Source organism: Gekko japonicus, unplaced genomic scaffold (assembly GCF_001447785.1).
Source record: "Gekko japonicus isolate JY-2015 unplaced genomic scaffold, Gekko_japonicus_V1.1 scaffold136, whole genome shotgun sequence".
NCBI lineage: Eukaryota > Metazoa > Chordata > Lepidosauria > Squamata > Gekkonidae > Gekko > Gekko japonicus.
Genome location: NW_015177012.1, coordinates 1,196,767 through 1,223,370, shown reverse-complemented (window position 1 = coordinate 1,223,370; position 26,604 = coordinate 1,196,767). Strand labels below are relative to the sequence as shown.

At 47.2% G+C, this 26,604-nt stretch overlaps 2 protein-coding genes across 2 annotated transcripts in view; one reads left to right on the top strand and one right to left on the bottom strand.

The window, feature by feature from the left end:
* Positions 1 to 26,604, top strand: part of LOC107124245 (chromosome unknown open reading frame, human C7orf50) — a 217,776-nt gene that overhangs the window by 66,369 nt on the left and 124,803 nt on the right. The gene's annotated exons all lie outside the window — the stretch shown is intronic.
* On the bottom strand, positions 10,476 to 24,580 carry GPR146 (G protein-coupled receptor 146). The gene is made up of 3 exons (XM_015427661.1): positions 24,418 to 24,580; positions 13,766 to 14,807; positions 10,476 to 10,763 (listed from the first exon to the last, which is right to left on the bottom strand). The coding sequence occupies exons 2-3, from the start codon at positions 14,761 to 14,763 to the stop codon at positions 10,745 to 10,747; spliced, it is 1,017 nt and encodes a 338-aa protein (XP_015283147.1). The 5' UTR covers positions 14,764 to 14,807; positions 24,418 to 24,580; the 3' UTR covers positions 10,476 to 10,744.

The window sequence follows — 26,604 nt, the reverse complement described above, 5'->3', positions numbered from 1 at the left end:
TGCAGTCAAGTTGCAGCCAACTCCTCTTTGTTTTTGTTGTTGTTACTTATTGAATTTCTAAACTGCCTTCCCCCAGAGGGCTCAGGGTTGGGGAAAAAGTAAAGGTTTCCCTTGCTCGAAAGCTAGTCGAATCTGACTCTAGGGTCGCGGTGCTCATCTCCGTTTCCAAGCCGAAGAGCCAGCGCTGTCCGAAGACATTCCCATGGTCACGGAACACTGTTATCTTACCACCGAAGTGGTGCCTATTTATCTACTTGCAATTTCTTGCTTTCGAACTGCTAGTTTGGCAGGAGCTGGGGCCAGAGACGGGAGCTCACTCTGTCACGCGGCACTCAGGTCTTGAACTGCCGAACAGAGTCTTAACCTCTAAGCCACCGCAGCCCCTTGCAGGGTGGTGTACATCATATTTAAGATACAGTTCAGTTAGAAACATCACAATAAATACATGAATTAGTTTAAAACCAGACAATCAACCATAATTTCCAATAGAACCAATAAAACCATTAACCTTCAGTCTGAGATGGCGTTCTGCATGTGGTCGCTTCCGGTTTGGTGTACTGTTTCGGAGCACGGACTCTAATCTGGCAGAACAGGGTTTGATTCCCCACTTTTCTACATGTAGCTGCTGGGTGACCTTGGGTAAGCCACAGTTCTCTCAGAGCTGTTCTCTCAGGAGCAGTTCTCAAAGAGCTGTCTCAGCCTCACAGGGTGTCTGTTATGGGGAGAGGAAGGGGATTGTAAACTGCTCTGAGACTCTGAGTGAAGGGCAGGGTATAAATCCATTTTCGTCTTTACTCCAAGGGGCAACCCCATAGAGTTTTCCAGGCAAGTGACATTCAGAGGTGGTTTGTCATTGCCTGCCTCTGCATAGCAACCTGGTATTTCCTTGGTGGTCTCCCATCCAAGGACTAACCAGGGTTGACCTTGCTTAGCTTCCAAGAACTGACAAGATCAGGGTAGCCTGGGCTATCCAGGTCAAGGCAAGAGACGTTCAGATGTGATTTGCCACCTCTGTATGGCAGCCACAGACTTCCTTAGCCTTCCTTCCGAGAACTAACCAGGGCCAACTCTGTTTAGCGTCTGGAATCTGACGATATCAGGCTAGCCTGGCCCATCCGGGTCAGGGCAATGTAGTTTTTGTAATAAAGTTTGGTCGATTGAGTGAATTTTGCTGCCTTCTGCAACAGACCACCAGGGGGAGTTTCCATCAAACTAGCATTTAGCTTGTGCTGTGCCTCAGTGGTGAAATACTCTGGGCCAAGAAAGGAGAATTGGGCCTTGGAGACGTCAGCCAGAGGAGGGAATCTTTCTTGCACGGTCGCTCCCCCTCGCGAGCATCACAGCTGAGACTGGAACTTGCAGTGAGAAGGGGAGAAATCCTGTTGTTGCCTTGCCTGCATCTGACATATAATCTTGTTGAGAGCCAGTTTGGTGTACTGGTTAGGAGCATGGACTCCAATCTGGGAGAACCGGGTTTCATTCCCCACTCCTCCACATGCAGCTGCTGGTGTGATACTGGGTCAGTTGCAAGTTTTCTCAGAGCTGTTCTCTCATGGGCAGTCCTCGAGAGAGCTCTCTCAGCCCCACCTACCTCACAGGGTGTCTGTTGTGGGCGGGGGAAGGGAAAGGAGATCGTAAGCCGCTCTGAGACTAGAGATGTAAAATTTCCGGAAATTTTGAAGCTCGGGAAAAAATCCGGTTTTCGGAAAAATTGAAAAAAATGCTACATTAGCATTTCTTTTGTCTTTTCTAGTTTGAAAGTCATTCTGTTACTTTAGGAACATAAAATATGACTATGGACATTTTTACTTGGCATGAAATTATCACAACTTGCATATTAAAATATAGTGTATCCAAACAATTATTACAGAATACCCACCCACATGCAAAAACAAAACTGAAACTTTTTTATTTTCTTCTGACAATCGCACCACCTAAAGGAAGAAATGCATCTTGTTCTTGCATTGGAGAGTTCAGTTTGTTACCTAGAACTTGCTTGTCCTCAGTGCACAGAAATTATTTGGAAAATATTTGAACACGTGGTCTTAAAATATTTTATTCATCATGTTAAAATAAAACGTTCCATAATCAATTTTTTTCTTTGCTTTTCTTTTTTCAATTTTTCCAATTTTTCAGAAAAAAAACAAAAAAGGCTTCAGGAAAAAAACAGAAAAAACCCGTTTTTTTTCTGAATTTTTCCAGTTTTTTTCCGGGCCTTCACATCTCTATCTGAGACTCCTTTGGCTAGTGAAAGGCGGGGTATAAATCCAATCTCTTCTTCTGCTTCTTCTTTTCTTTCCAGTTCCCAGTGGCAGTCTGGGGACTGGTTGTGGCCAGGTAAATAGGACTTTGCTCTGGAGAACCATTTCTTCCCACTGCGTCTGGCCTTTGCCACCTGAAGAGGAAATTAAAGTGGAGGATGGTGTGCCATTCTAAAATCTTTCATTAGGTTTTGCGATTTTGCTGCTTTTTCTTTTTAGGATTAAAAATAATCCTACACCGTTTTGTTTTTAAATGCCCTGTTAATGGAAAATACATCTACGGTGTATTTTATGGTTCACGTAGACCCATGTGTGCCACATATCGAATTTGTGGGGCAAAGCTTGGCTCCTATGTAGTGTACTAACTCTACTGTAAATAACCCTATTTATTTACTTCACTTAGTACTAAACTGTGGTGTCTTGTGAGCAAAAATTTTAGTTTGTGAGTTATGGGCATTAAAGTTGTGAGCAAGCGATTTGGCTGCTGCATTAATTAGTTTGCTCTGGAGCCCTCCTCCCTGAGCGAAGACCAAAAGGTGTGAGTCAGAAGCTAAAAAACTGTGCGCTGGCTCACAAGAACTCATTTTAGAGGGAACACTGCATAGTACCCCACTTCTTACTCCAGTGAGGAGCCATTCACCTCTTCTCCGTCGTATCCTCACAACACCCCTGTGAGGTAGGTGTGAATGAGCAGCCCAGGGTCACCCGGTGAGCTTCCATGGTAGAGTAGGGATTTGAACCTTTGTCTCCCAGGTCCTAGCCCAACATTCTAGCTGCTACCCCATGCTGGCATATTCCATTTGACATAGGCCAGATCAAGTTCTTTCAGGTGCTTTCGGTTTCATAAGCTGGCATCTTTTCAGTGTCTTTTGCATAATAATAACAATAATAATTTCTTATCCCTGGAGGTAAATACGTCTTCTTGAGTAAACTCTTGGCTTCCTGACCCTGAAAATCTTGTTCCTCTCTAAGGTGCTAATTAACTCGAATCTGGTATCTGACAAATGGGGCTTTGACTTTCGAAAGTTCATGCCTCGGAAATCTTCTTGGTCTCTGAAGTGCTTCCGGACTGCACTGATAGAGCTGCCCTCCATGAATCTGTCTAATCCCTTGTAGCCAGCAGCCTGAATAACCCAGACGAGCTGAAGCTCATCAGATTTGAGACGCTAAGCAGGGATCATCCCTGGTTAGTACTTGGATGGGAGACCACCAAGGAAGTCCAGGGTTGCTAAGCAGAGGCAGGCAATGGCAAACCACCTCTGTTCCATCTCTCGCCCTAACCTGCGTGGCCCAGGCTGGCCTGTTCTCATCACATCTCGGAAGCCAAGCAGGGTCGGCCCTGGTTAGGACTTGGGTGGGAGACCACCAAAGAAGTCCAGGGTTGCTGTGCAGAGGCAAGCAATGGCAAACCACCTCTGTCATCTCTTGCCCTGACCTGAATAGCCCAGGCTAGCCAGATCTCGTCAGATCTCAGAAGCTAAGCAGGGTCAACCTTGGTTAGTCCTTGGATGGGAGACCACCATGAAAGTCCAGGGTTGCTAAGCAGAGGCAGGTAATGGCGAACCACCTCTGAACATCTCTTGCCTTGAAGATCCTATGGGGTTGCCATAAGATTTTTGCCACTTGATGGCATTTAAGTATTATTATGATGATGATTATTATGCCTACGGCCATCACCACAGCAGCTCTCCAATTTCTAATATTTAAAGTGTTTTGGGCACAAGCCATCCAACGGTGCCTGTAAACATTGTTCACTCTTTTGTTTTTTGGTATTTTTTGCATTGTGTGTGTGTGTGTGTGTGTGTGTGTGTGTGTCTGCACCTGGAAGTCAGGTTGCTCACTGGTGACTGACCCCTACTGAGGGCCTGGAGGATATTCCAAGAGATGGCTGGATAAAGTCTGCCCCTGTCCTCCCAACTTGGTATTCCAAGGAAGTCTCCCATCCAAGTTGTAACCACAGTTGACCCTACTTAGCTCCCGTGATCCCAAGAGATCAGGGCTACCGTGTGGACTCTTCAATGGTGCTAAGACTGAAAGCCCCGAAGGTCCTGTTGAAGTGAATGGGGGCCCCTTTGAGATACTTCCATTGCATCTTTTTGCCCCACAGCCTTGAAGGCTGCTTGCAAGGGACAAAAGCTGGTAAAAATCCAGATGCTCTTCTTCCCTTGCCACTGATCATCTAGGCCGGGTTCCCCCAAGCTCTTTGAGCCATAGGAGTTCTGACACAGTGTGGTCAATGCTCCCTCTAAGCTGTGGAGTCTTATGAGCAAAAATTCTACTTTGTGAGCTCCTGGCATTAAAGTTGTGAACAAGCGCTTTGGCTGCTGCATAAATTAGTTTGCTCTGGAGCCACATCCTTCCTGAGCTAAGGCAAAAATGTGTGAGCTGGAGGCTGAGAAACTGTGAGCCAGCTCACACTGACTCAGCTTAGAGGGAACACTGGTGTGGTGGGTGTGGGCACAGAATGGCTTCTGCTGAATGGCCGCTGCAGGAGGCGGAACCAGCCACGAAATGGCTGCCACAGCTTACCTTCAGTCATTCGGTGGAGATCCTTGTGTTGTGGTAGCAGCTTCTGCCAAAGCAGCTTTAAAAAAAAAAAAAAATGTGCGCAGCCAATCAGAAGCCTTGCTGGAGAAAAGCCCCATTTGGCCCCACCCCTTTTCTAAAAACGCTCGGTGGGTTCCAGAAAAGGTGTTGGTGGGCACCACGTTGGGGACCCCTGATCTAGGCAGTCATGATGGGGGCAAAGAAACACCCCCTCCTCAGACTGACCTTGGCATGGAGCGGTGATGATGATGCCAGGGTCTGGATGGCTCCTGCCAGGGCTCCTGGTGTCATGACTGCTCCACTCTGACCCTCACAGGGACTGTCGTGTGCTTCTTGTAGGCCAAAGTCACAGGGCTGTCAGTGGGTTTCCTACAGTGGGCCACCCTCCTCCCCACCCCGCGCATGCCCACGCAGGAACTTTCCCACTGGCAGGAAGAAGCAGAACATGGAACCATGCTCAGGTACATGGTGTTGCACTAAACCAATCGCGCGGGGTCCTCTGGTGTATCTTTGTGGCTCATTGAGAGACCTTGTTATGTGCCGCTTCCCAGGAAAGGACTCGCAACCCTTGGCTGCAGAGACCTTGTCAATTATTAGTCAACACATCAGTTATCAAGATGTTGAGCCATGTACTGGCTGCCCTGTCCTGCCTCTTTGTTGATCTCATCCTCTGAATGTTGACGTTGTTTGACTTTTTAATTGTTGCAGCTTGCTGCCCTCTGTGGTGGATGGTGTACCAATTAATGTGCTTTGATTTGCAAAATTAGGGGGATTGGAATATAGTCGCCTTCTCTAGTCTGTACCAAAGTGCTGAATGTTGGATCCCCTTCCCCACAGCTCTTTTTTTTTTTTTTTTTTTGCATTCTGACCCCAACCCTACCGGTGTCGGACTTGAAGAATAGGGCGGGGCGGGGGTGCGGTGAGAGACTCAAGTGCGGCACTGACTGCGTCTCCCCCGTGCCTTCCATTACTCTGGGGCTCAGCTCAGCAAGGAGACGAATATGAAGCCATCGTATATCAGCAGCAATTTGGGTATTTAACACCTCCCCCCACCCCCTAAAGTAATGAAAATGCTGCCGCAGCTGTCGGCCTTCAGTATTGGCCACTCTTAGGGAGAGGCGGAACCTAACCCTGTCCATCACACGCCCCTCCTGATAGGTGGAGGCCTTCCAAGGTCTCTGCTGGTGACAATGATTTCTTACCTCCTCATAAGAACAGAAGAGAAGCCAATGTTGGATCAGGCCAATGGCCCATCCAGTCCAACACTCTTTTGTCACACAGTGGCCAAAACTACTAGGTGCCTTCAGGAGGTCCAGCAGTGGGGCCAGGACACTAGGAGCCCTCCCACTGTTGCTCCCCCCAGAAGCACCAAGAATACAGAGCATCACTTGCCCCAGACTGAGAGTTCCTGTCTATACCTTGTGGCTATATAGCCACTGATGGACTTCTGCTCCATATGTTTATCTAATTCTCTCTTGAAGACTTCCATGCTTGTAGCCGCTACCCCCTCCTCTGCCAGTGAATTCCATGTGTTAATCACTCTTCGTGTGAAGAAGAACTTCCTTTTATCTGACAAAATGGCTGCTGTTCTGCATCTAGGCCCGTGGAAGTTTCACGGTCCTCGAAAAATGGTTCAGAGCATCTGCACCAAAGACATAGGTGGAAGCGGGGGGGGGGGGGGCATCAAACCATTTTCGTTTATTGATTTGACATAGGTTGCTTTCACACACGCTAAATCATGCATTTTCAATCCGTTCGGTACACTTTGCACCTGAATTTTACCGTGTGAAATGGCAAAATCTACTTGCTAACAGTCATTGAAGTGGATTGAAACGGCATTATTCAGCATATGTGAAAGCGCTCGTTCTGTGTCTCCCCTGTTGAAAAAAAAAGATCTACAAGATCATAAATAAGATCATAAATATTTTTGCAAGCTAAAATACTGATCTTTTACTTTGAGGAATTAATAACCTGTTAATAACGGCATTCTCGTGCTGGCTTTCGTTGTTAACACATAAAACAGCATACAGTATTCTTTAATGATCTAGACGAGTTTATTTCTTAAATGAAGATAAATCTGTATCTTAGGAAATAATTTAATAAAAATCTTTTAAAACGTTCTTTTTACATCAGTAGACTTTTTTCCTCGGTCTATGTACAGTAATATGCGTTGTCACACTGAACAGTTTGGCTCATATTTACAAAGAACTCTGAAAACTTCAGGCATTGAAATGGAAAAGGCCCCATATTTGAGAACAGAATTCAGTTCTGATTCCTTAAAATTCTTTGTTTTGCCTGCTTGAGGTTTTTCCTTCAGACTCATTTTGTTAGTTATAAAGCCTGCAAAAAATGTCTCTTTAGGTATTTATTGAATGCTGATCTGAAAAATCACACTTGATCCAGAATTTGACACGTGTACAATTTGACACACACACACACACATACACATTCCCCCCTCCCAAGCCAAAACAATTCATAACTGGGAAATTATCGTTTATTGCCGATGAAAGTGATTCCTAAAGAAAATATGCAGACGTTTTGAATGTCAGAGGCTCAAAAGTACAGACGCAGGAGCTGTGAGTGATTTGTACATTCACAAAAAAGGAGATTAAATCTTTCCACGTATCTAAAATTTTGTCCTTTCCATTTTATTAGAACACTGAACTGCGCTTGCAGCACACTGTGAAGGAAATTTAACCACAGTTGTAATCCTGAATGCAAACTCTTGTTACTAAAATCCCCCATTGAATTTTCTTCAGCCACACTTAAACAGACGTGTGGGAGGCCAAGACAGGTGACAAAGGCAGAGGCCACTTTCTTGGTATTTATATCCCACCAGGCCAATCCAGAGCCTTCACAGTGCCCGCCAATCATGAGGGCAGACGTTGGGCTTGACGACTCTTGTGCCTGGATGCTAATCCGTAGCCAGATGGACTGACATTAAAAGAAACGAACAAAACATAACAGGAGAATCAAAGCATCCGTGAATTTAAGCTGGGACATAATTATGCTTGATAAATCTGCGCTTTCTGAAACAGGGAATAATTCTGTGAGTGGCAGGAAAAGAAAAGAAGATTCTGCCTTCCCAAGATCTGTGAATTTTTTTTTAAAAGGGGGATTATTCTAGCTCCAGTTTGCTTTCACTGCATGTGTGTGTGTGTTTAAGAAAACACTTGACAACATTAATGGAAAACGGAAACACTGAGCTAAATGTTTTCCTTCTGAGAGTCGGAGTCTCTGTTTGGCAGGAAAGGGTAAGGCAACATGAGAATTATTGCATTGCTGGGTGGCGTTCAGGGTTTCTGTTTTTTCCCAGTCCAAAGTGGCACTTGGGTCTCACGCCTCTGCCGCCTTAAGTTGTATAATTTCAGCAATATCTGCTTGCAAAGAAAAATGGATAAACATCACCTGAGTGGACACGATGGTTTGGAGTCCATGGTGCTCTGTTATCCTATTATTCCAGTTCGCTCCTCAGCCCCCCAAACCGGTCAAACATGCTACAGGGTTGCTTTGGGAAATGATGCCATATAGTAGGAGGGGGTAGAAAAGAATAAGACTCCAGTAGTACCTTAAAGACCAACAAAATTCGTGGTAGGGTATGAGCTTTCGTGAGTCACTGCTCGCTTCTTCTGAAGAAGCGAGCAGTGACTCATGAAAGCTTCTACCCTACCACAAAATTTGTTGGTCTTTAAGGTGCTACTGGACTCTTACTCTTTTCTACTGCTACAGACAGACTAACACGGCCACCCATCTTCATCTATCTTTAGCAGGAGGGGTGTTGAAGAGAGCATTTAAAAAGCTACTGCACTCTTCTGCTTAGAGACATGCGTATCATGGCCAGGCAGAAACTTACAGGCAGATCAGGCCTGGATCAGAAGAGGTTCTTCTTTCCAGTGGTTCTGCTTTTCATTAACGAAGCTGCCCTCTACTGAATCAGACCCTTGCTCCATCAAAATCAGTACTGTTTACTCAGAGCGGCAAGCGGCTCTCCAGGGTCTCAGGCTGAGGTCTTCCATATCACCTCCTGCCTGGTCCTTTTTAACTGGAGATGCCGGGGACTGAACCTGCGACCTTCCGCATGCCAAGCAGGTGCTCTTAACACTGACCCATGCCCCCCTCAGTAGCGAGTGGCAATGGGCCAAAGATGGTGACCAGCTGAGGGCGGAAGACCAAGTTGTCGGTGTCCTTAACAGGCTTGGCCAGTCCAAGAGCCTCATACTGCCTGCCAGTTGTAGGGGTTAGTGTTGTGCACCGCCGTTCAGTGTTTTCTCTAAGATAAGTTAGTGTGAGCTAGCTTACAGTTTTTCAGCCTCCGGCTCACACATTTCTGTCTCAGCTCAGGAAGGGACGGCTCCAGAGCAAACTAATTTATGCAGCAGCCAAATCGCTCGCTCACAACTTTGATGCCAGTAGCTCACAGAGACGAATTTTTGCTCACAAGACTCCACAGCTTAGAGGGAGCATTGCCTGCATTCCTTTTCTGCACCTCAAGAGAGGCCTTTGGGCCCCTGCAGTCTCGCAGGTAGTAAAGCGCAACCCAGAGTGGAGTTTCACCTTCCTGAGCTTCTTGACGTCAATGGACTAAGGAGGGTGTAACTCCATTTAGGATAGCTTAGATTCGAGCCCAGTGGCGCCTTAGAGACCAACAAGATCTTCAGGGTATGAACTTCTCGAAAATCAGAGCTCCCTTCGTTAGATATCGGGTCTCTGTCAAAAGGAGCTTTGACTCTCGAAAGCTCCTCCCCCGAAAATCTTGTTGGTTTCTAATGTCCTACAGGATTGGAATCCGGCTCTTCTGCAGCAGAGCAACACGGCAATCCTCCGAAACGACTTCTGTGTCGGTCTGAAGCAACAGAACAGAGTCCAGGGGGCGCCTCCCAAGACCAACGAAGTTTAATTCTGGGTACCAGCTTTCATGTGCAGGCACACTTCCTCAGACACACGCAGTGCGTGCGCGCACTCAAACGTATCTGAACAAGTGTGCGTGCACACGAAAGCTTATACTCAGAATTAAACTTTGTTGGTCTTGAAGGTGCCCGACTGGACCCAGACTTCGTTCTGTTTAGGATGGCACTGCAACTCCTAGCCTCTGCCTGTGAGGGGGGTTTGAAGCCCAGAGCCCCCGATGGAGCCCCCCCCCCCGCACAGACATCTGCTCCAAAGAGGAATGGAGTTCTTCGAGGCGTAAGAGGAATCTCATACTCAGCAAATGAATTAAATCAACTTCAGCACTTACAAATCAGGCAGGAAGCACTTTGTTTAGAGGGGAAATGACATTGTGCAGTTGGCTGCACCGAAACCGGGGTGTTTTTTTTGGGGGGGGGGGGGGTTTGGCGGGGGGGGAAGAAAGCTGTCGAGAGAGCTGGAAAGTCTGGTGGGGAAGCATCCCAGTTGTTTCCTGCCTCTTGCTGTGTGATGGAACTGCCCCTGAAGGTCGGAGGTCAGAGCAAACCTCTCTTTCCTTTTCCTATTTCCAATATTTTGATGTTTAAAAAGACTTTAGTGATGGGCAATGTTCCCTGTAAGCCGCGCAGTCTTGTGAGCAAAAATTCTGCTTTGTGAGCTACTGGCATTAAGGTTGTGAGCGAGCGATTTGGCTACTTCATAAATTAGTTTGCTCTGGAGCCATCCTTCCTGAGCCAAGACAAAAATGTGTGAGCTGGAGGCTAAAACACTGTGAGCTAGGTCACACTAACTCAGCTTAGAGGGAACACTGGTGATCGGTGATGTAAAGGGATTTAGATGCAATACTGGAAATGCCAGAGAAAGAATGCAAACGGTAAACGAGACAAAGCAGTTCCATGTGACTTAACGTTAACACTGAGATTTGGGACACGGTTGGGGGGGGGGAGATTCCTGATTTCTGAAAACGATAAGACAATCGGAAGCCATAGTGCAGCTGATCCAGGTGGATAGGGTCTTGTGGGGGTGGTCCTTCATAAGGTGGGGGAAAACCTTCAACAAAGCAATTAAATCATTGTAAATCAAAGGGTTGGAAAGGGGGAAAAAGACTTACAGTTAAATTATGCATTCAATAAATTACCGTAACAATAAAAAGGTAACTTGGGACACAGCTGAGAAATGTCGCAACACAAATAGGGGTAATGGGGAGGGGTTATTGAAGGAAAGAGTGCAACTGTATGAAAAATACTGAAGGCACTGGAAGCACATTTTTAACCAAAATCTTTAGCTCCACACTCTGTGTACAATCTAATTTTGCACATGTAGCAAATATGAAAGTCTGACGTCCACAGCTGGGATTATGAAAGCCCCGGGTGGTGCGTTCATGAGGGCCTGGAGGGTTGCAATTTTGTAACTTTGGTCTGCAACGAATTGCATTGCATTGAGCAATGCTCCAGCGGGTCTCCCAGCTTTCAGGAGAGGGTTTTGTGGAGGTCTGCCAAAAAGGACACAGTATAAAGCTGTCTTGCGTGGCATCAGACCCTCGATCCATCAAGGTTGGTCTTGTCTACTCAGACTAGCAGCGGTTCTCTAAGGTCTCCGGTACGGGGTCTTTCTCCAATGGTTCAGCTAGTGGGATAGTCTGTACAGACGGGATAAGCTCCTCCTATCTGTACGGACTGTCCCACTCCTGAACCACCGAGAAAGGAAGTTCCATGGTAAGTGGAAAAAACCTCCCTTTCCCGTCACTGGCTACCTGATCCTTTTAACTGGAGATGCCGGGGATTGAACCGGGGACCATCTGTGTGCCAAGCGGATGCTCTGCCACCGAAAACACAGAGACAGCTGAAGCTGCCTTATCCTGAATCAGACCCTTGGTCTCTCAAGGGCAGCATTGTCTACTCTGACCAGCAGTGGCTCTCTCGAGCCTCACTGGGTCTTCCACATCATCTGCTATCTGCTCCTTGATAGCTGAGCTTGAGCCTGTGACCTTCTACATGTCAAGTAGGTGTTCTATCACTAAAGCCCCTTCCTGTGCATCCGCAGAGCCCCCCAGGCCTCCTGTTCGATCTGGCTTGCTCATATGGCTAATCAAACCATGCTGAGAGAGATGGCCCTGCAGAGGGAGGCACAATGGCTGAGTACAAAAAGCAACTTGTGACCTGCGCCAAGCCCAGTTTAATTGGCTGCAGAGGTTATTTCGGGGGAATCGCAGGGGATCGCAGTTCCCCTGGGTGAGGTATGGGGGCGGGGCACATGACGAAGCCCCGCCCCCTGCTTCCGGCCGCCCCGCTTCCGGCCCTCATTCAGCCAGGAGGAGGCAGGAGAAGAGGGAGGGTAAGTTGCTTCCTCCCTGCCTCTCCCCACCCCTGCCTGCCTGGGGCCAGGGAGGGCCTTCGCGGGGCTCACTTGCACTCCCGCCGGCCTTGCAGGTCCACCGCCGGGCCCCTCATGGGGCTCGGCAGTGGAGCTGCAAGGCTGGCGGCGGCGGCCGGGACCGTTGGGGGCGGGGTGTGTGGCCTTATGACACACTTCCGGTGATGTCAGGGGGTGTTGCATATGCTAATGAGTTATGCTAATGAGTCCCCCTAGCTCTTTTTCTACGAAACGACCCCTGATTGGCTGTATGACTGTGTGGGGCTTTTGCTCATTAAAGCAGACTAATCCAGCTGCCTCTTCTTGAGGCAAAGAGAAACCTGGCTCGAAATTCAAAATAGATCATATATTGTCATTCCTTGACCAGGGCCAACGTGGGTCACTGTTTCCCCACAAGTCAGTGGCTTTTCCAGTCATTTGCCTAAACGCCACGTGTGCTGATCAATACATAGACCACAGTTCCCCAACCTTTTTTGATCCCGCAGGCACCTTTGGAATTCTGACACAGGGAGGCGGGCACAACCACAAAATGGCTCCTGCAGGAGGCGGAGCCAATCACAAAACGCTAGAGAGCGATGTCATTTAAGGCAGAAGCTATGTTCAATAGGCTGCCTTTTAATCTGCACAGCCAATCAGAAGCCCTGATGGGTGCATACCACACCTGGCCCTGCCCACTTTCTAAACACACTTGGCAGGCACTAGGAGAGTTGCTGGCAGACATAGTGCCATTCATGGGGACCACGTTGGGGACCACTAACCTGAACCTGCACTGTTTGCAAACCCTTACAGTTACCCCCATTTTCAAGCACAGAGGCAGTATTTCAAGAATGCTAATCGCAGGCACAGATAAGGTGGCACATCCCTGTGTGTTCAGCGTTCATCTTAAATTTTTCAATGCCTCTGTCCTTCATTTCACTTGGCAAAACAATTCTTTTTTTCTTATTTATAAAGAGGCTGCTTTGGGCTGGCTGAAATGTTTTTGTGGTGCAAAATGAGGAAAAAACAACAGGTAAATCCTTTTTTTTTTTTGGTTCAGTGCTATAGCTAGGCAATTGCGAGTAATCAATCTGTTTCAGAATCACAAATAAAGATTTCTGTTAGTTCAAGAATTTGGAGAATTCAGGAACAAATAAGCATTAAATGCTAACATTGATTTTGCTTTCTATGTCATTTAGTGTGTTATACCCATTGAACAGTGCGATCGTGAATGGAGGTTATCAGCTAATAAGGGGGTGTCCTCCCCCCACCTTGAAATAACACTACTTCGTAAAAAAAAAAATCATATTATTTTACATGGAACCTTAAGAATACCTCTTTTGAACGCTACAGGATTACAAAGTGCTGGGTGTTCATTCAGAGCTTCAGTTGGCTCTCTAGTGATGTTTCCCCCCCTCTGGGTAGGATAACTAGAACAAAGCCCATACTGCGGTGTCACTGCATCAGTGCATTGGTACTTTTTAGAAACCCAAGGGGTCATAGTACGCCGATTCTCAACAGATTCTCAACAAAGTTTTCCAGTCGCCTTCGCTATCTGTAGGTTAAATCTGCGACTTGCTGACTTACAACAACATTAATCCCCCTTTTCAGTTTCCTCGCTAAGCGGTCTCCTTATAAGACCGTCTCAGAGACACAGATCTCACAGACTTGGGACTGATCCACAGGCGTCCGTTTATACCTACGTTATAACTTGCTGAACCACCGTGCGTTCGTGGGCACACCCTTGATTCCCACAATGCAGTTTCTTAAGCAGCCGTCGTAATTTGTTTGGGAAGTTTTTGTTGATGTATCGGTAGAGCAGGGGCATCACAAAGCTGCTTGAGAAAGCCAAGAATTTGGACAGCCCCTTGGTAAAATGTAATATCTGGATGTAATTTTCATCCAGAACCTTTCCTTGCATGCTAGTTAATGTGCTTACGAGAAGAGTTACGTAATAAGGCGTCCACAGTGTGAACTGCGTACAGACCGTGGCGATCAAAAGCCTGTGCACAGATGGATCTAGTCTTCCAGTATCTTGATCCAGTGGCGTCGCCTCTTTCCGGATCCGCGAAATCAACACGAGTGCGTACAGCACGGCAACAGCGGGGACGACATACCCAATGAAAACCATGATGGCGTCCGCTGCTTCCTTGTTCTGCATTTTGGAGCACTCGATGATTTTGGTGGAGACGTGGTTGCAGACATAGAACAGGAGAGATGAGAAGCTGGTCAGCATGGCTCCGCCCCAGATAAATCCGCAGACGTGCTTGGTGTTGTAAACGCTGGACATGTAAGTCCTGGGCAGCGCGCGTTCGATGTAGTAGTCCAAGCTGAGCAGGGTGGTAGAGTACATGATCACCAAGGAGGACACGTTGAATAAGATCAGCAACGTGATGTAGACCTCGTTGTTGAAGCTTAGGATGGCCCATTTCGTGCTGGCTGGCCCAAGGAGGTACATGGGCGCAATGACGTTGATGATGAGGCCGGCGATCGCCATGTTGACGAAGTAGACGTCCGGCATGGTCATTGTGGCTTTGTTGTACAGATTGACGAGGACCAGGAGGGCGTTGTAGCAGAGTCCGACCGGGAGGCAGACGATGAGGTAGAGCAGCGAGAAAATGGAAAGCATAAGATGAAAGTCATGGCAGAGGAGCTGGCCCTGTAAGGTTTGGTTGCTGTTAAAGGCTTCACAGCTCCACATAGTGACCCGGGCGTTCGTGTCTCCTCCGCTGGCTACCAGCTTCTCTAAATGGAGAGAAGAAGAAGAAGAACAGTGAAGGTGCTGCCCAGCTTCTCTCTCTCGCTTGCAAACCCCACACGTACTACATTGATTCAGTGCTATGCTCGTTTGTTTTTAAAACACACATCCTGTGTCTCCAGGGAAAGTTTCCAAGCACCTGGCAACGTTTCAAGTTGGACTTGTCAAACAATAAGCAAGCAAGCACAAAGTAAATCCTAATCCTTATAATAATAATAATAATAATGAGGAACAAATGTCCCGTATTGCTATACAGCCAAGAATTAACAATAGCTTCAGTCAAATGCCCTGTGGAAAGTGTACAACTGGGGTCCCCAACATTTTTCACCTTTGGAATTCTGACACAGGGTTGCGGGCACAACCACAAATTGGCCGCCGCAGGAGGCGGAGTTAGCCACAGAACGTTAGGGAGCAGTGTTGTGCGTACCTTTTGTTATAACTCTTCGGTGTTTAAGGGAAGAAGCTCTGTTTGATAGGATGCCTTTAAATCTGCCCAGCCAATCAGAAGACCTACCGGGCATGTGCCCCCCACTTAGCCCTGCCCACTTTCTAAACACACTTGGCAAGCATCAGGAAAGGCATTGGTAGGCGCCTTGGGCACCATGTTGGGGAATCCCGATGTTCGGGGTTTTTTTGCATGCTCTCCAGAACGACAGAGAAGGCATTCCAGACGCTTTCCGGGAAGCTGTTCCTCTATCTTACACTCATGGCAGCACTCTTGGCTCTTAGCTGGTGACCCTTGCTGGCAGTTCCAGTACCGGCCCAAAATGGCTTTATACCGTATCATCTGCCAGAACAACAACTGAAGTGCCTATTTGCATATCTCAAATTGAGTCATTTTGTGTAGTCAAGCTGTCCTGAGGCCCCAGAGAGGGAGTAAAACAAGTTATAAATATTCAAATAAACAAAAGACAGAAGTTTAAAATACCATTTCGGAGCAGTAGGCCCTAGATGCTTTCCGCAGCAGGGTGGGGATTCAAACCTGGCTGTCCCCGACCTTAGTCCAACGCTCTCAGCATTGCACTATGCTAGCTCTCATACAAGTCCTACCTTGAAATGTTTTTCCTTTTCTGTTCTGCTTCTACTCAGGGCACTTAACCTGAGCAGCACTTTCTTCCACCGCGATTAAGAATTTTCTTCCTACTCTTCTTGCTCAATGCAGCTCAGCATTCGAGCATCTCCACCGCAGTCAAAATACGTGAAGCCAAGCTCGATCAGTTCAGATCTTTCGTTCTCGTGGTATGTCCACACATGTGTTACCCAACTAAGTATCCCAACTAGATTGCCTCACTGAGACCAGCTTACCAGCTCAGGTCCCCTGGGTACAGACCCATCAAGGATCCATCCTGCTGCTCTCTTCGTCTGACTCATCCTCCTTCCTTTCTCTTTCTCTGCACCTCCGGTATTCCTTAAGGGTTTCTACCTTTCCCCGTTCACTCAGCTACAATTTGTTTTCTTTTCCTAGCCGAAAAATACATTCAATTGGGGCATGGTCTTATAATTCCATTTTATAATTCCAATTTCTGAGGACTGGAAAAGTGGGAGCGATCCCCTTGATACAAAGATATAGTCAAGTCTGGTGTAAATTTTGTACTTAGATGAATAGTATGAGTAGTCCCTTTCACTGCCGTGTTGGGTTCTCCACCACACACCGCTAAGATTATGCCTGTCTACTAGTTGTTGCAATGAGCTTGACACCTCACATGAGTTCTTTTTTTTAAAAGGGATGATCTATCAAGCCATTCGTTCAGTAAATAGTTAAAGTCCCCTCCAAGGATAGTATGACCTTTTCTGAAGTCCCCTCCAAGGATTTGTTGTTGTTCAGTCGCACAGTTGAGTCCGACTCTCTTCGCGACCCCATGGACCAGATCATGCCAGGCTTTCCTGTCTTTCGCCGTCCTCTGAAGTTTGCACAATTTCATGTTCAATTTCATACTATCCTCCAAGGATAGTATGACCTTTTCTGAACAAGTGTAACTTATTAAGTGTTTCATTTAGGAACTCAGTTTGGCCCTTATTGGGCACATAGATTGATGCCAGCATGATGGTACTACCATGCAGGTAGCCATGAAGTTCACTCAGCTACAACATCCTCTAGGTGTAGCTTGTTGGCCATCTGACATCCCTACCCCAGGCTCTTAAAGGGCGCCTCCTCCCAAGATGGATTACCAGCAGTGCTGACCTCAGGGGTGGGAACTGGTCTGGGTGACCACGGGTGCTTTTACACATGCTAAATAATGCCGTTTCAGTCCACTTCGGCAACCGTTCACGAGTGGATTTTGCCATTTCACACCGTAAAATCCAGTCACAAAGTGCATTGGAAGTGGATTGAAAGTGCGTTATTTACTGTATGTGAAAGTGCCCAATATCTCCTTTGTGTTGGGAGTCTAAGGGCATGACACCAGATGGGGGAACACTACCAAAGCAGGCGGTGAGTGGGTTTTACGGGGCTGCCAGAAACACCCCCCCTGGAGGTGATCCAGGATGGGAACCGGGACCCAGAGTACATTTAGACCAGGGGTCCCCAGCATGGTGCCCATGGGGGCTGTGGAGCCAGCCAGCACCTTTTCTGGCACCTGCCAAGGAGTACTCCCTCTAAGCTGTGGAGTCTTGTGAGCAAGAATTCTACTTTGTGAGCTTCCAGCATTAAAGCTGTGAGCGAGCGATTTGGCAACTGCATACATTAGTTTGCTCTGGAGCCATCTTTCCTGAGCTAAGGCAAAGGTGTGTGAGCCGGAGTCTAAAGAGCTATGAGCTAGCTCACACTAACTCAGCTTAGAGGGAACACTGCTGCCAAGTGTTTTTAGAAAGTGGGCAGGGCCAGATGGAGCTTTTGCCCAGTAAGGCTTCTGATTGGCCATTGGAGATTTGACTGGCTGTGAGGATTTTGTAAAACGTTACTTCGGCAGCAGCTGCCACCACGGCACAAGGAACTTCAATGTGCAGCAGAAGGTAACCTGTGGCTGGCTCTGCCTCCTGCAGCATTGTTTTGTGGCACCCATTTTGTTCCCAGCACAGTGTGTCAGAGTTCCAGAGGTGCCTACAGATTTGGGAGCCCGGGTTTAGGCACCGTTTAACCTTTAACCTTGTGTTGGTTTTAAATAGTCCTTTCTATCACTTGTATAGCTTTTGGATATGCTGTGAGTTTTGCACTCTGTGTTGTAGACCCCCTGAGCTGTTTAGTGCTTATGCTCCCTTTAAACCCCCCTACCCGTCCCTCCTCATTGTCCGTGTTCCTGGAACTCACCCCCCACACACACCAGGAGACGTCCATGGGTACCATATTTTTCTCCAGTTTGGTGCAGTGGTTAAGTGTACGGACTCTAATCTGGGAGAACCGGGTTTGATTCCCCACTCCTCTACTTGCACCTGCTGATGTGACCTTGGGTCAGTCACAAGCTCTAGCACAGCTGTCCTTGAAAAAGAGCAGTTTGTGTCAGAGTTCTCTCAGCCCCACCCACCTCACAGGGTGTCTGTTGTGGGGAGGGGAAGGGAAAGGAGTTTGTAAGCCGCTCTGAGACTCCAAGTGAAGGGCGGGGTATAAATCCAATCTCTTCTTCTTCTTCTTCTTCTTCTTCTTCCTCTCAACCCCCAGCTCCCAACTCACCATTTGAGTTACAGTCCTCATGCTCAACAAAACAGAACCTTAGCAGCAGCAGCAGAGGGTAGCAGCGTTCCCTCAAAGCTAAGTGAGTGTGAGCTAGCTCACAGTGTTTTAGCCTCCGGCTCACACATTTTTGTCTTAGCTCAGGAAGGACGGCTCCAGAGCAAACTAATTGGTGCAGTAGCCAAATTGTTCACTCACAACTTTAATGCCAGTAGCTCACAAAGTAGAATTTTTGCTCACAAGAGTCCACGGCTGAGAGGGAGCATTGGAGGGTGGCCATGTTGGTATGCAGTAGAACAGCTAGATTCGAACCCAGCAGCATCTTAGACACCAAGAAGGTTTTCAGGGTATGAGGTTTTGAGAATCAAAGCATGTCGAGCGTGTCCAGAAGAGGGCAACCAGGATGGTGAGAGGGTTGGAATCCAAGTCGTACGAGGAAAGGCTGAAAGAGTTGGGTATGTTTAGCCTGGGAAAGAGAAGGCTTAGAGGGGACATGATTGCAGTCTTCAAATATCTGAAGGGCTGTCATGTAGAAGATGGAGCGGATCTATTCTCTCTTGCTTCGGATTGCAAGACTAGATGTAATGGGTGGAAATTACAAGGGAGTCGTTACCGGCTAAATACCAGGAGAAACTTTCTGACTGTAAGAGTGGTTGAGGAGTGGAACAGACTGCCTCGGGAGGTGGTGGATGCTCCTTTGCTGGACGTTTTCAAGCGGGGGCTGGACGACCATCTTTCGGGTATGTTGTAGGTATGTAGGGCTATCTTTCGGCTATGCTCCTGCAGAATGCAGGGGATTGGACTAGATGACCTGCAAGGTCCCTTCCAACTCTAACATTCTATGATTCTAAAGCTCGATTTGTCCAGATACAAGTGACAATCCCTGAGCCTTTGTATCCCAGTCAAAAGGTGAGGAACCTCAGGAGGGGACAATGCCAGAGAGTCCACCCTCCGAAGCAGCCGTTTTCTCCGGGGGGACGGGGTCTCTGCCATCTGAAGACCAATTGTAACAGCAGGAGATCTCCAGGCCCCACCTGGAGGCTGGCAACCCTAGTAACATGGAGTATCTGGCCACAAATTAGTGGAGAACTTTTTTAGAAAAAATTAAGCACATGTGTTTTGTTTGTGTTTCTAATTATGGGCTACTCTTCCACATCAGGAAACAAATCAACTCCATTTTTCTTGTTTTTTTATGAAACAGAAAAGAGGCAGGATGATTTCTAAGAACCGTCTTCTTTCATATGAGGCATTCCTCCCCCCAGAGGCACTAAGTGAATGTTTTTTTCATAATTGCTTTGATCGTCGCTTAATTTAACTGCTTGTTAGTTCTTCTTAGACTGATCAATCCCTCTCTTATTGAACGGCAGGATTAGCTGCCTTTGGTCCGACTCTTCAGCAACTCTGAAGACAGTTTGAGAGAGAAGAGCTAGATTTGATTCCAGTAACACCTTAGAGGGCCCTGATCTGGACCCGTCTTGTCTGGTCTCAGAAGCTAAGCAGGGTCGGCACCAGTTAGTACTTAGACCAGGGGTGTCGAACTCATTTGTTATGTTATCTGACATAAATGAGACCTTGCTGGGCCGGGCCACGTGTCATAAAATGTAATGCCAGGTAGCGGAGATATTAAACACAAAGATCTTTTTTTAACTTAAAATAAAAACATGCTTAAGACATTAGCTCTGTAAGCTGCAAACCTACTTTTGATTTGTCGACATTCACCACAGAAATCTCGTGCTCAGAGTTCTGAGCCTAGGACCCAGGTTAAAATCTGAAATGGCTGAGTGATTGAGAGAGTCTGGCGAAGCAAGTTACGATGCAGCAGCAGCAGAACTGGAAGCAGGAGATGGTCAGTTCCACTGCGGGCCTGATGGAAGCCCTCCGGGGGCCTGATCCAGCCCCCGGGCCTCATGTTTGACACCCCTGACTTGGACTGAAGCGCTCCAAGGTAGGTCAGGGTGGCTGCACAGAGGCAGGCAATGGCAAAGCCGCCTCTGTTTGTCTGTCTCATGCCTTGAAAACCCTACGGGCTCGCCATAAGTCAGCTGCAACTTGACAGTGCTTTCCATCACTAGCGCCTTAGAGACCAAGAAGGGGTTTTTTTGGAGGGGGGTGAGTTTTTAAGAGTCAAAGCTCTCTCTTTGTCCGATACAAGCTTGGACTCTAAAAGTTTACATTCCAGATCTGGTGGGGTCTCTTAAGGCGCTGCTGGACTCAACCCTGCCTCTTAAGCGGCATTGTTGATCTTGAAAATCTGAAGGGGAGCGCATAAAGCTTGGTGTAGTGGTTAAGTGCACGGACTCTAATCTGGGAGAACTGGGTTTGATTCCCCACTCCTCCACTCGCAGCTGCTGGATGACCTTGGGCAAGCCGTAGTTCTGATAAGAGCTGTTCTTGAAAAAAAAAGCACTTTCTGTCAGAGCTCTCTCAGCCCCACCTACCTCACAGGGTGTCTGTTGTGGGGAGGGGAAGGGAGAGGAGTTTGTAAGCCACTTTGAGACTCCTTTGGGTAGTGAAGGGCGGGGTATAAATCCAATCTCTTCTTCTTCTGTATACTTAAAAGGATGTCAAGATGTTTAATCAGTGTAAATTATGAATGTCATCCAGTTATTGCAGGCAGTCCTATCAGAATGGTCTATTGCAGGGGTGGCCAAACTTGCTTAACGTTAAGAGCCACAGAATAAATGTCAGATGTTTGAGAGCCGCAAGACATGAACAAACATTACAGACGTTTTTACTGGGAAATATGCAGATTTGCTTTTTATTAACATTAAACGAGACTGCCAAAAATAATACCAAAAGGCGGTAAAGGCAGATATTGATAATGATATTTATTTGTCCAGCGATATCTGTTTGCTAGTGATATTTAGCTTCCCCCCACCCGCCCTGCCGGGAGCCGCACAATATGTGTGAAAGAGCCGCATGTGGCTCCCAAGCCACAGTTTGGCCACCCCTGGTCTATTGTTTCACTTTAAAATAAAACCCAGAAGATGGGGGAAGGAAAAGATTGGACCTGGAGGCCTTCTGGAGGGGCAAAACCATGGAGCTCTGGGGTCCATCTAAGTTCCCGTGGACATAAGGGCATTAGTGAGGACGTGGGGCCACCGTGCTCACTGGCAGGCGGCACGTTTTCAATTGCATCAGAACTGCGCTGGGCCATGCGCACACCTGGAGTTGTTGCTGACGGTGATGTTTGCCTTCTCCAGGCCATGGTCGGGATGCCAGTTCGTACCCTGCGTTCTGCTCCCCCACGTAATCGTTATTTCAAAGTTATGCTGGCCTGGATAGGTTTTATGTTTGTTTATTCGCTCGTCGGAAATATTTACTATCCACCTTTCTACCTTACAGGAACTCAAGACGTCTTACAATGTAAATAATAATAATAATAATATACAACAAAGTACATAAAATAATATAAAAACCGCTAGATTAGGGTCAGGAATTCAAATCCGTAGGTAGGCAGAAGAATGAGTCTTGAGCCTGCTCTGGCGGGGAGGGTGGGTTATAAATCAGATAAATAATTAAATAAACAAATCAACAAAAGCCCCCTGATGGCAGCCCCCTAAAGACTGAGAGTGAAGGGGCCCAGGCACACCTCACTGGGGGGGGGGGGTTGTTCCATAATAAAGGGGCTGCCACCAGTGTTCCCTCTAAGCTGAGTTAGTGTGAGCTAGCTCACAGTTTTTTAGCCTCTCACACACACACACCCCCGAGACATCCATGGGTACCATCTTTTTCTCCTCTCAACCCCCAGCTCCTAACTCACCATTTGAGTTACAGTCCTCATGCTCAACAAAACAGAACCTTAGCAGCAGCAGCAGAAGGTAGCAGCGTTCCCTCGAAGCTGACAGGCTCACAGTGTTTTAGTCTCCGGTTCACACTTTTTTGTCTCAGCTCAGGAAGGAGGGCTCCAGAGCAAAACTGATTTATGCCGTAGCCAAATGGCTCGCTCACAACATTAATGCCAGTAGCTCACAAAGTAGAATTTTTGCTCACAAGACTCCCCAGCTTAAAGGAAGCCTTGGCTGCCCCCTGAGTAGGGCCCTGGACCTGGATAGCCCAGGCTAGCCCGATCTCATTAGACCTCAGCGGCCAAGCAGGGTCGGCCCTGCTTAATATTTGAACGGGAGGCCTCCAAGGAATGCCAGGGTTGTGATGCAGAGGCAGGCAACGGCAAACCACCCCTGAACCTCTCTTGCCTTGATAACCCTACTGGGTCGCCGCCATAAGTCAGCTGTGACTTGGCGGCACTTTCCACACCGTCTCTTGTCTACTCACCAGACAAGCTTCTTTGATGGGTGGGACAGTCAGGAGCGCCTCTCCCTCTGATCTTAGTTCCCAGGTAAGAATGGGTGGGAGAAGACGGTCCTTCAGGCACCCCGGTCCTGAACCATGTAATCATGGAGAAGCACTGCCAGCATTTTTGGGAGTTTTGGAGAATGCCAGGCTAGCCTCAAACTCCACCCCCAAGGGCTTGGGTCAGTGCTTTCTGAAAATGTGGGCCATGGCCCTGGTGTAGGTCTTCTTGCAGGTGGGGCTTGACCGCTGAGGCTCAAACTCTTGAGCTGGGAGAGGAGGCTCTGAGCCCCACTGCTGGACCTCCTGATGGCCCCTGGTATTTTTGGCCACTGTGTGACAAAAGAGTGTTGGACTAGATAGGCCATTGGCCTGATCCAACATTGGCTTCTCTTATGCTCTTATGTTCTAGCCCCTCCTCAGCCCCTCTTTCGCCATGCAGCCATTCATTCCCAGGGGTTTGGCTTTCCCCGTCCACTTAACAGTGCAGACGGGCAGCAATATGCCTAGTCTGCTACTGCCTTCCACACTGTACTAATGGCAGGCAGTAGCACTGTGGCATTAGATCCCCTACGGTAGCTGAAGTTCAGAAGTGAGTCTGGCTTCACACAATTTGGGAATGACCCCACTTAAGTAGCTCCGCTTGTCCGATGATTGGCAGGTTGGGTGTTGACCGGTGCCACCACATAGCACTTTTTTGATTTCATTTTGGCGTTGTTTCTTAGTGGGGGCAGGAAAGAACTCTGTTGTGCTGTACCGGAGGGGGGGCAAACCTAACCATGAGGCAGCCCTTCTCCTAACAGGGCTATCGGCTATAACTCTGGTCAATCGCTAAACCTGGTTAATTCACCGTCTGCCTGTTTGGCACGGCGCCATTTGAAATGCATTGGGGTGTAACAATTGCTTTCGTTTTGCAGAGGGTTTTTAAAAAAAAAAATTGTAATTTTTCTAAGAAGTTGTAATACCAGCCTTGCTCCTGATGTCCCAAGATTTAAAAAAATCAAAGTCTGCATAGAATCCCTACCTATCATCGTAATCGTTACAATTCTTTAAAAGCAAATGCCATTGTTTCTCAGTAACAGTTAATCATCAAACCAGTTGATGATTAAAGTATCTCTTTGAAGAGTTAGTCCTTTAAAACGACTTTAGGTCAATATTTGACCAACGGACCAGTCAAATAGCCAACCCTAAATATAGTTAGCTTTTATATGAAAATCTTTTTGGCGTCTCATAAATGTTTTCTTGCCAAATTACCACATGTGCCTTTTATTAACGTTACAATTAATTTAAAAGTCCATAACAAATTTTCTGTCTATTGCTTATCAAAATACTTGGGGTCTACTCAGAATCCTACTCAGGTCTATTCAGTACAGCTTACTCCCCAGGAAGAGTTCTTGGGATCGGACTGTCAAGCGCTTACATTCCCGCTACACGTTAACTTCAGATAAAAGTGACTTCAGAAGAGTCCCCTAAAGTAATGTGCCGTGCCCACCTTAGCATAGTAGAAACCCACGTTCTTAAGCAATTTATCTGCGTTGCTGGTGCGTGTGTGCATGAACACACTTCTCCAAATGTTACTCTGCCTTTTTAAAACACAGTAATTCCAGCTGTCTTTTAATTTTAGCTTTTCGTTCCCCCACCACCACCCCGGGCATGGCCCCAAGCCCTCCACCGCTGCTGCCTGCCGAGATCCCTACCTTCACTTCACGTAGTACGACCCTTTGTATTTCAAAATCCAAACATGGCTGGGACATAACATTTTCAGCAAAGAAAGCACGCAGGGAAACGCCGGGCAGTCCCTCTTGGAAAACATAGCGATCCTGCCTCTGACCCAGCTAGCGAGCGGGAGTATTTGTCTCCCCTCCTTCTTTCCTTCTCTGCCTCCTGAGCTGCACTTGTTTTTTTTCCTCTAGTAAATTACTCACAAAATTTCTGGGCAGGCAGCTGTTGGCTCCTCCCTTTCTGTGTTTACAGCCAGCTTCAAGAAATGGGCGGCAGAACTCAGAGGGGAGTGGTTACTGACATTATACTCAGCCGAGTCTTGGCTGCTTCCCGATTGATTGGGAGAACGGAGATGTTCCTGGAATTGGTGTTTGGTTACGGCTGCAATTAAAAAAAAAAAAAATCCCCCCCCCATTACAAAGCGGATTTATTGTCAGTCGGCAGATCCTTTTGAGGATATGAAATGTCTTACTGGACACGATTATTGGGAAATGAGGCATGATGTTTTTGATTTCGTACAGGGAAAGACATACTAAGGAAATACAACTTACAGAGAACCAGATATTGTAAAATGCCCAGGTGGTATTAACGGCTGCTTTGAATTTAAATAAATAAATCAGAGTTTGGGGAAGGTAGGGGTAGAAGTCCATAGGGTCCACCCTCCAAAGAAGCCATTTCCTCCAGGGGAACCGATATTTGTCATCTGGAAATCAGTTGTAAATCTGAGAGGTCTCCTGGCCCCACCTGAAGGCTGGCATCCCTAGCCCAGCAGAATTTGCAGCGGGCGTTCTTGGAACACAGATCTGGAACACAGATCGCAGATTCTTTTTGCAATTCCCCTTGGCTGGGAAGGAAGCTACTGTCTGAGAGGGCAAGTCCAAAGCCCCCTCCCCTAGTTTTCTTGGGGAGCAGAGTTGACAGTTACTTGATCACCATCTTTAAAACCGCGTTCTCTGATTGGTTGGCACGCAATCATTGCCATGCTTTCTAGCCATCGATGAACAGCCGTGTTCCGAGGATGCCAAAGTGGTTAAGAGGGGGGAAAGGCCACTTCAGGGTCATAAAATGAAGTAATAGAGGCATTTTTTAAAAAAACTCAGGCGGTTGTACCAGTGCAAAATTTTATATTTCTTAACCCTCGTTGGTAATAATTACTTAGACTAATTAAAATGCTAGGCGATAACACTTAACTGTTGAAAATGAAACAAACAGCCGTAGGAAGAAACATTCCGTTCTTTACTTCAGGCTATCGTTGTGCTGTATTGAATGATAATTCGCCTGCTACTTTTTTTTTAGCATGCTGAAGAAAAGGCCCACTATTTGAAGCCTCGTATATGCCCTGTGGATAATTTTAGGAGGTTTTTCCACCCCTGAAAGCAAAACCCTTGGGATTTTGCCTACACGATGGCAAGACGCTTGACTCAGAGTTTAGTCAGTGGCTTGTATGGAGCGATTTCGCGTGTAGCGAAATATCGGCATTCACGAAATGTAATAGGTGATTTAAAAAAAAATCAAACGGAAGCCCTGTAACTATGCCTATCTGATATTTCTGACCATTTAAATAGGGCGGTAGTGGTTGCTTGCTGTCAAGTCACAGCTGATTTATGGTGACCCTGTAAGGTTTTCAAGGCAAGAGACGTTCAGAGGGTGTTTCCCATTTTCCACCTCTGCACGGCGACCCTGGTATTCCTTGGAGGTCTCCCATCCAAATACTAGCCAGGGCCAACCCTGCTTAGCTGCCGAGATCTGGCTAGCCTGGGCTATCCAGGTCAGGGCTGAGATAAGATAAGGGTAGTAAAGGGTCTTACCGTTCTTATAGCTTCCCGAATACTTCTGGAAAGCCCCCAAGCACTCCCCCTCTGCTCTAATCTTGCTGACTACAATATGCATTGTGCCTTTGCATTCTTTACAAACATCTTTTACAACACCCCTCCCTCCTTCAGACTGATTCAGAGACCCGCATTCCTACTCGTATCTGATGAAGGGACCTTTGACTCTTGGAAGCTCATACCACCCCCCAAATCTTGTTGGTCACTGAGGTGCTACTGGACTCGAATCTAGCTCTTCTCTTGCAGAACAGCAGGTCTACCCTCTGACACTGCTTCTGATGCTTTGGGAAACAGGCCTTGATTCTAGGGCATGTGGATTGGTTTAGAATTGCG

Excerpts from the sequence above, each read along its gene's own strand:
- GPR146 (XM_015427661.1), bottom strand. The coding sequence starts at position 14,763 with ATGTGGAGCTGTGAAGCCTTTAACAGCAACCAAACCTTACAGGGCCAG.